The sequence below is a fragment of the Podarcis bocagei genome, assembly GCF_964188305.1.
Source record: "Podarcis bocagei genome assembly, chromosome: 13".
In the NCBI taxonomy this organism is placed as follows: domain Eukaryota; kingdom Metazoa; phylum Chordata; class Lepidosauria; order Squamata; family Lacertidae; genus Podarcis; species Podarcis bocagei.
Genome location: NC_138138.1, coordinates 2,724,342 through 2,733,967, shown reverse-complemented (window position 1 = coordinate 2,733,967; position 9,626 = coordinate 2,724,342). Strand labels below are relative to the sequence as shown.

Sequence of the window (9,626 nt, the reverse complement as noted above, 5' to 3'; positions counted from 1 at the left end):
CTGGATGTTTGTGAAACTTTAAGCATGCCGGTCCATCAGCTGAGCCCATTCTCTTGAGCAAGGATCTTCTGTAGGATTGTTTGAGCACTGAAATTGACCACGAAGGCACCTGTGGTGTCAAACTTGGTGTCTCCCTGGCTGGTGTCAGAAGTGGCATCCATTATCAAGTCCAACTGAGGTTTCTGTGTCACGTGGATGGGAGTTTAATTTAAAACCTAACATCACGAAAAAATATCCAGGAGAGATCTGGGGAGCCGAGCTGCCATGAAATTTCAGGACTGAATCTTGGACCAAGAACCTCTAACAAAGATTGTCAGGCCACAGGCGGACCTACTTGTAAACAGCGGCAGAGGTTTTTTCTGAGAGGTGAGCTGTGCTTCCACCTATGCACCTTCGCTCCTCAAAGGGCACATATACTCAGCTTCAGATTGAATCCAGATTGCCATTTTGCCAGCCACATTTTTAAGCATCATGCATTGTTCTTTTATCAACAATTTGTTCAGCACCTGAAAAAAGGCTCCAAGTAAGAGTGAGGTGGCTTTGTGATTGACACGAAAGGCTGACCAATCAGTTCTAAGTCCTGTGCTAAGTCCTACTTCCAAAAAAGGCGGGTGCGGTGGCTTTGTAATTGACCCAAAGGCTGGCCAATGGGCATGTTGCACAGCCTTGCTTCAAAAGGAGCAATTGGCTTCATGATTACCCAAAAGGCCAGCCAATCAGCACTGTGTAAATTCAGCTTTGGCAGAAAAGCAGAATGGGCTACTGATCCCAGGGAGAGTATAGAATATGGAGCAGCCAGGCACTCACCTGGAAAGTGGGGATTGGGTAGGCAGCTACTATTATTGGGGACTGCTAAAAAAAGCCTCATCCAGAACTGGGCCTGAACCACAGGTTCTACCATATCTATTCACAAAAACGTGTTTCAAAATAGGTTTAAACCCAACAGTGGTTTCAGTCCTATATTTGGATCTCAGTCAGCGCTCAGGGCTGGATCTCCTCCAGTCATCCTCACCTACTAAACAACACCTTGTACTTGTGTCAGAGGAGAGTGGCTAAGTCATTCAATGAAGAGACTGTTAAGGCAAACCTCAGTATGCTACTTCTAATGGGGCATCTCTAAAATGGAGGTGGGAAACGTCAGATACTGAAGGGCCTGGTGTTGCCCACAGAGTAAAAGTAAAGTCCATCACAGGTTCAGTATGATCAGCTTTTCAACACGATAGCCAAGGGTGGAAAGCCAAGCCATGGAGTCCCTGTGTCCTAGTCTCCTGAGGTGCAAGTACTCTCAGGGGGTGCAGCCCCCAGCTCAACTGCCTCACTTTCTGAGACTTGTCCTGTGGAATTATCAGTCCCTGGCGATTCCTTGGGCTCTTCTGGAGATGCTGGGTGAGTTTCTTCTTCCACCTCTTGATCCTTCACATCTTCACCATTGATTTCTGCATCTTCCGAGTTTGGCAGGGCTGGAGTCTCAGCCTCCTCTGCTGGACCATCCTGTTCTTCTGGAGTGGCTTTCTCTTCCTTCTCAGCCTCTTCCATCATCTTTGTCCCTTCCTCCTTGACGTTGGTTGCCCTGTCCTCCATTTTGGCACTCTCCCCGTTCATCGTGACAGCCTTGGCTGGGGATTTGAGGTTCTGTGCAGCAGCTAAAATATCCACCTGCAGCTGCTTGGTGGAGTCAACGGGCTCTTCCTGGTCGGCATCAGACAGCTTCTCTGGCACTTCGCTGAAGGCCTTGGCGCCTCCTGACTTGTCGTTCTGGTCCACGTACTTCTTCTTTGGAAAAGATGATGGATAGTAGGCCGAAGCCTTGTGTTTCTGCCGGACGATGACGGCGGCACACACAATGAAAAGGAAGAGGAAGACCAAGGAGCCGACCACAATGATCAAGAGCATGTACTTCTGGAAGAAGTCCACAATCCCATCCAATATGTTGAGGGATGTTGAAGTCCCATTCACAATGAGGTCATTCAAGGTGGGGTTTGCACCTAGTGTCACGCTTGCAGAGGGTGGGATGGAGGATGCCCCCTCGCTCTCTCCGCTGCCACCGTTGTCTTCAAGCCCTGCTTTGTGTATGGATCTTGAGGTGCACAAGGGCACCATCAGCATAACAAGCAAGCAGATGTCCATCAGGATGGCCATGTCAGCGGTTGGATGTGGCTAGTTCTTTGGAAAAAAACAACAAACACACACACACAAACAAACAAACAAACAAACAAACAGAAAGGAATGGTTATTCTTAGATGTGTAGCATGCGCAAATGAGTCCCATTCTTAGACCTGGAGGAACTTCTTCCATGGGGGTGGGGGGCTTGCTAAAGTGAGCCTCTTTGCACATGCTCAGTAGGCCTCTCATCTGTCCTAATGACGTCACATATTCGACAACTAGTTCTGGGGTTAAGCTCTGGTGAATCCCTACCTCAAACTGAGATGTGGGCATAAGCAAAAATAGCCAATGAAATCCCATGAAGTCGACACATTCAGTGAAGTTTCAGGCCCAGCTAGAGGTAGGGCTTCTTCCATACATACACAGTTCATGGACAAGGTATGTTATTTCTTCCCCACTCCTTTCACTCTTGTTGGCTAATGGAATTGTAGAACTGCAGAGTTGGAAGGGACCCCAAGGGACATCTAGCCCAACCCTCTGCAATGCGAAAATTGCAGCAAAAGAATCCCTGGCAGCTATCCTACTCTACTTATAAGCCTCCAATGAAGGGAGCCCATCATCTTCTGAGGCAGTTCATTCCACTCTTGCCCTCAGGAAGTTCTTCCTAATATTTAGTTGGAATCTACTTTCTTCTCATTTGATCCACTGCCTTCCCCAAAGCCAAATTTAAAAGTCACTCTCCACCGCCTGTGATAGTGGTGGTCCCCCTGCAACCCTCCCCCCAAAATGAGATGCAAAATAGACAAGACTGGGCTAGGTGGATTAAGACCAGGGATATGACCGTGACTCATAGCTCTGCAGAAGCCAACTCTGTATGTGTCAGCCCAGAACAGCAGCTCAGGCAGGCAGCCTCCTCTGAAGGAGGCTATTTCTGGTCTGTCCGTACGAGTCAGGAGTGATTGAACGATCCTAATGCCAGCCAGTCAAGAGTCCGAGGCAGAAGGAGATCAGAAGAGCCCCCCTTGTCAGGAGGGGAGCACACAGTGAGATGGGGGGCTTTGGGCCGACAGAGATGTTTGGATGGTCTAAATTCATTTATTTCTCAACATGCAGAGTTGAGAGCTTACTGGTTTAGGAGTTCTAATAAATCTCTGAGCTCCTGAGCCTGATCAGATCCTGGCCTGAGCACACCACAGTGGTTGGTGGGTAAATTCCTGAGATTTGAGGTTTGCAGTGGAAACTGTTACACAGACCGAAGAGCGCAGACTCAGGCATGCAGCCCCTGCTGATCCAGCTCAAGGTTTACTTCACCAGCTGTTGGATCTGTCAGTAGATCTAGACAGATGTTTAAATGCTGCTGTTTCTGTTCTGACTCTCCAGTAACACACACCCAGTTTTTAATGTGGAAAACAAAGAGGGCTTCCTCCCCCCCCCCACTTTGCCTTCTTTGGAGCTCTGCCTTCTGCCCTCGGTGCTGCACCCCAAATCCCAAGTGCCAGCCTGGCAGTCAGGAGGTGCCACTCTGCACATGTTTGGAACTAACATGCTCCTCCAGAATTTGCTTCTCCTCTGCTCCTTTTTCTAAGCAACATATTCAGAGTCCAGATGTTCCTGCTGAAAGGGGCTGTGCCTGATGCAAGCAGTTTCCCCTTGACTCAAATGCAACGTGCCCAGAATCTTTGCCAAGTTTGGAGACATTAACTTCCTGCAAAACTGCTAACTGAAACCCAGGCTGCAGCCTCAGCATCTGGAACAGCCAGAGGTCCCTGGATGAATCATCTGGTAATGTGTAGCCTCAAAAGAGCCCTGCAGCTGATCAGGCTCAGAGCTCATCTAGTCCAATGGAGACCAGCCCAGATGTGTCCAAGAAGCTCACCAGCAGGGCATGAAGGTGGCAGGCACCCGCTGTTGTGTGTCCTCAGAATCTGGCCTCCCAAGCTGCCTTGCCTCTGAACAAGGAGTTTCCATCTGGCTCACAGCTGATGACCAATCTCTCCAAAGATGTTTCATCCAATGCAAATTACAAAGACTTTTGAAATCCGTATATGGGGATGTTTCCTTTGCAACAGATATCTAGGCTTCTCACTTCCACTGGAAAGGAACATTCCACCCAGATGATACTTCAAGAAAAGAACTTCTCCTTTATCATCTCTCCCTGACCCCTTCATCGGCTCTTCTCTCCTTAGGAACAATTTAGCCCCGGATCCACAAAATCCAGGCAGGGCACTGACACAAGGGCCCTCTGTAATTGTTTCTCTACAGCCCTTGGCATTCAGAGGTAGACTGCCTTTGGGCATGGAAGCTCTGTGGATCTATCGAGGCTAAGCTGTCAATATCCTCCCCACCATGAAACCCAATTTGAGCTCCATCCTTGCAACACTTCAGCAGGAATCCAGAACTTTTGTGCTTGCCAGAAATACGGGGGAAAGGGGGTCCTCTAGCCCAATCCCCTGCAATGCAGGGGTCTCAGCAAAAGCATCCATGACAGATGACCATCCAACCTCTGCTTGGAAACCTCCAAGGAGGAGAGTTCTTGCACCCTCCCATGAGAACCAGGGTCAGCAGGATCCAATCAAATGGATCAGCCATATCTGTGCAAGGCCTGCAGCTTCTCTCCAGATCCCAGTGACAGGCCAAATTCCATACCCTCCAACATTTCTGTGATGGAAATAGGAACGTCCCATTCCCCCATGGTTTCTTTACTATTTGTACCCCACATATCTGACTGGGTTGCCCCAGCCACTCTGGAAAGCTTCCAACATACATAAAAACATAATAAAACATTAACGAAAAAACCCTTCCCTATACAGGATTGGCTTCAGACGGCTCAGGGGTTGGATAACTCCATACCCTCCAACATTTCTCCAATGAAAATAGGAACGTCCTAAGGAAAAGCGTGACATTCCGGGATCAAATCAGAAATGGGAATGGCTTCTGTAAATCTGGGGCCTTCCCTGGAAAACAGGGACATTTGGAGGGTCTGAAATTCTTCAAACTCTAAATGCACACAGTCTCCCCCATCCCTCTGCCTCCTTTCTTCCTCCTCCTCCCTGGATGCATAAAATATCCCCTAAATCCCCTCTAGTTTTAAAAGCTGTGTAATCCGAGAACTGCCCCATCTCTTCTGAGCTGAAGCAAATCAACTGGCAATTAAATCAGCAGACTCTGGATGCTGAGCACAAACCTTCTCAGATAGCCAGCTGCATAATGCAAGCTTTTAATTCAATTTTGTTTTCATCAGGTTGTTATTCTTCAAAGGCATCCCACAATCTTAAAGCAGCTGATCTACCAAATAATAGTGTTGATTTGATTGCACCAAAGTCTGTGCTACTCCTTTAACAATTCAAACATATAAATTTAATAATAATAATAATAATAATAATAATAATAATAATAATAATAATAATAATATAAAACATTAAAAAAACATTAAAAAAAGCAGTTACAGATGGGTAGCCGTGTTGGTCTGCCATAGTCAAAATAAAAAAATTCCTTCCTGTAGCACCTTAAAGACCAACTAAGTTAGTTCTTGGTATAAGCTTTCGTGTGCATGCACACTTCTTCAGATACACAGCAAAAAAAGCAAACCACCCCACATTAACATCAATAGAATACAGTATATACTGCCTATGATTCCGAAATATTTATATACTGCCTTTGATTCAGAAATATTAAGATGGTGCAGAGTAAGTAATGCACAAGTTAATTAAAATGACACATTAAATAGCAATGAATAGCTAATTAACTGCTTTATTTGCTTCTGTTTTGTAGTTTCAGATTCTTCTGCTTTATATTTGTCTGTGGTGTGGTGGTTCTTTTCACCTTTATGTTCCTATTTGAAGCCACTGTGGATGGTGCCTTGTAGGCCTCCTTCTGGCAGCTCCTTTGGCCAAGCTGGTGCCAAATGTATTGCTCTGCTTTCCTTTGGACCCCATCAGCAAGTCCAAGAGGGGGGTCTTGATGTCTGGGCAGCCCAGACCACCCTCCAGAAACACTGGACAGGCCTGCACCCTGGGGAAGCCACTTTGGTGCTGCTAACACAGCAAAAACAAGGACTACAGGTTGCTTCCAGCGATGGGAGAGATCACTGTCTCTCACGGGTCAGCTGGGCCTGCCTTAAGCTGGGCCGCCCCAGTCAATAAGTGCTGACCCACCACGGTCTGCCTGCTTCAATGGGTGCTGGAGCTCAGAGAGAGAAAACGCCCTGGTGCATCTGCAGCAACACAACCGGATGCCTTCATCTGCCCCAGCTGCAACAAAACATGTCTCTCCCATATTGATCTCTACAGGCCGCAGCAGGTGCTGCAGCCTTCCAGCGGTTTGACATTACCCCCAAAGGTGCCCTCCTCCCTTATCTTCTGAGACAGATGGATGCCAACAACAATGTGGTCTTTGTACAGATATCAAATCCTCTAAAGAAGCAAAACAAACCACCACAGGAGAAATCTGAGGTCACACGCTGCTCCATTGGCACCACTAACACTCCTGGGTTGCAATGGTGGCTGGGCCTGTCCTTCACCTGACTACAAATGGGACCAGTGCTAGATGACCCATAGGGTCCCTTCCAAATCTGTGATTCTATGAAATCAACATTATGTGAACGCTACAATCAGCACCCGCAGGACACGGCTGGCGTTCCATGGCAAGCCCAAGGCTGTCGGTGGCCGGGGGTGGCAGTAGAAGGCCGCTTCCTGTGCTCCTCTCTCTCTCTAGATCTGCATTATGCCACACACCCCATGGCAGGCCACCTGGGACTGGTGCCCTCAGCACCCTCCCGATAGTCGGTTGGTAACAAAATGGTACCTAGAAGGTCAGGTGGATTTGGAGTGAGGCTTACATGCAAAGCCTGCCTGATTACGCCCATGTTCTGATTTTGCCACAGGACTCTGCAGGGCGGGGAAGGAGTGGCAGCGCCATGCTGCACACATCTGAGCCTGAATCTAGCTTGCTGGCAACAGGGCAGGGGACCATGGCAGGAGCAGCTGTGATTTTCCTCCATTCTTGTTGCATGGATGTTTTTGGTGTGGAGGCCAAAGAGGCAGCTAAGGAAGGTGGGCTTCAGCTCAGCCCCCCTCCCCCATTACCCATTTTCAGTGCTGAGAGCAGACCCCAGGACATATGCAGAGGCAGTGTGGTGCAGTGGTTAGAGGGCTGGATTACTAGGACCTGGGAGACTAGGGTTCAAATCCCCCACTCGGCCATGAAGCTCCCTGGGTGACCTTGGGTGCCAGCCACTGCCCCTCAACCCCACCTACCTTAGAGGGTTGTTGGGGGGATTAAACACTGAGAGGGAGAACTATATATGCTACCTTGAGCTTCTTGGAGGAAAATCCGGGTTATAAATACAAGAAATAATAATAATGATTAACACCTCTGAGCATGTGCAGAATGCTCTGCATGTTTCTTCCCCCTGCAGCCCCGCCACTGCATGACCACAAAGCCCCATGTGTGCCACAAATCCCATGACATGGCTCCAAGGGAAGCACAAACCCCGGATTGTGTTGAGGAATCTCTGCTTCATAGCCGGGGTCTTGGGGCACAGACCTCTGGGAAGTTCTCCTGCATAGGCACACACACAAAGTTCATTTCAACAGTGCAGGAGAATTTCCCAGGGAGCTGCCCCTAAAGTTTGAGTTTTCCTAGGGAATAGCAGCCTCATCGTCTTCAGTGCGCAAGGCAGAAGCAAACGGGTTCATCTAGGAGAGAACTGATTACCGGGTCCTTCTGCCTCTTCGCAGGAACATCCGAAGAGCCTGGCTGCTGGATCAGGCCAAGTGGGGCCCATCTAGCCCAGCATCCAGATGCCTGACTGGGAAACCTGCAAGCAGGAGCCAAGGCCAAGAGCCCCGTCTCCCCTTCTGGCATTCAGGAGCACTGCTGCTCCAATTGCGGAGGCAGAGCAGAGTTCTGTGGCCAGCAGCCAGCCTTGGCCTCTCCTCCCCGTGAACTCCTTCGGTCCTCTTTTAAAGACATCCCGGTTGGCGGACGCCCTGCCTCCTGTGGCAGCAAGTTCCATGGCTTAACTCTGAGCTGCACCGATTCCTTTTATCTGTCCTGAAGCTTCCAGCACTCAGCTTCCTGGGCTCTCCCCAAATTCTGGTGTTCTGAGAGAGGGAGGAATTTTCCCGCTGTCTGCTTTGTCCGGGCCACATGTACTTCTATGAACTTCTTCTTCGCCTTTTCTCCAAACTAAAAGCCCCCAAGACGGCACCCTTTTCTTACAGGGGGGGGGGGTTGCTCCGTCCCCCTTGAGCCCCCCCTTCCCAAGCAGGCGAGGCTCTTGTGGGGCCCCATCCTGCCCGCCCCAAAACGCTGAGCAGCAGTTGCAAGCCTGCCAGAAGTCAGCGGGAGTTGAGGAAAGGTGGGGTGGCGATGGGCCCCCAAGGTTTAGGGCGAGGGTGGGGAGATGCGGGCATTTACTCACGGGAGAGGAAACTTTGCCGTCTTCTGCTGCTCCTGGCTGCCTGCTCTGCCGCTGAGCGCAGCCCCTTCCTCCTCCGAGCTTGGCCGCTTCTGTGCCTGGCCAGCTTTTTTGCATTAAGTCTGGTTTCATGTGGGGACAGGGAGGGAGGGAGGGAGGGAAGGAAGGGGAGGGCAGCCCCCCACATGCGGCTCTCCTTTCCCTCCCCCTTTCTCATGCAGGCAGCCGCCCTCCAAGCTGGGAGGGAAGGAGAGGAAAGGAGGCTGGATAAAGTTTTGCTCCCTCTGTGCATCCCTCCAAGGGGAAAGTTCCCAGCAAAGCCAGGGCCGGGGGGGGGGTTGTTTATCGAGGCAAGCAGCTGAGGAGTTAGGAAGTGGGGGGGATGGTTGGTGGGATTAAAATCATCTCCCCAGAGAACATTCTTCCCAGAGGTGACATGATAAAGTGATGCGTGCATGGAGAAAGACGGCAGAGAAAAGTCTTTCTTCCTCTCTCAGAACCCGGGGACATCCCATAAAGCCTGAATGCTGTCAGATGCAGGACAGAGAAGAGGAAGGGCTTTTTCGTGTAGCACATAGTTACACTGTGGAACTCACTGCCACAGGAGACAGTGATGGCCATCAACTGGGATGGCTCTTTTAGAGGGCGGGGCGGGGGGGGATCACAGAGGATAAGGCTACTACTCCAAATGGCTGTGCTCTCCTTCTACCTTCGAGGCAGCAAGGCTTCTGAGTCCCACTTGCTGGAGAGAGTTGCTCTCGTGCTCAGCTCCTGCGGGAGAGGGTCCCAGAGGACATCTGGCTGCCCCAGTGAGAAGATGGTGCTGGCCTGGATCTGCTGGCGCTTCTCATGTTCTTAACAGCTTCCTTTTCCAATCCTCCTTTCATTGGTCACACTTCTATAACAGGGATCAGATGCAATGTTAGGAACTGAGAAAGATGAATTACAATATATCCAGGGATTCAGTTCTATCACTTGTGGAATGAACCAAAACAAAGGATTTTAGCACATTTTGTATGCTACTTGACTTACCGATGCTCCGGATGTCCCTGTTATCAACAACTGTTTTGTGGGTTGCCTCTGTTAATTAGGTACTTAATAT

The 9,626-nt window shown here is 49.6% G+C and overlaps 1 protein-coding gene across 2 annotated transcripts; it reads right to left on the bottom strand.

The window, feature by feature from the left end:
* Positions 1-249: 249 nt before the first annotated feature.
* Positions 250-8,684, bottom strand: TMEM119 (transmembrane protein 119). 2 transcript variants are annotated; one of them, XM_081168614.1, is made up of 3 exons: positions 8,528-8,670; positions 3,980-4,194; positions 250-2,163 (listed from the first exon to the last, which is right to left on the bottom strand). In XM_081168614.1, exon 3 carries the CDS (start codon positions 2,137-2,139, stop codon positions 1,261-1,263), a length of 879 nt encoding a protein of 292 aa, XP_081024740.1. In that variant the 5' UTR covers positions 2,140-2,163; positions 3,980-4,194; positions 8,528-8,670; the 3' UTR covers positions 250-1,260. The 2 variants fall into 2 exon arrangements, with proteins under 2 accessions (XP_081024740.1, XP_081024739.1); XM_081168613.1 differs by lacking the exon at positions 3,980-4,194 and having other exon boundaries at positions 8,528-8,684.
* Between the last annotated feature and the right edge of the window lie 942 nt (positions 8,685-9,626).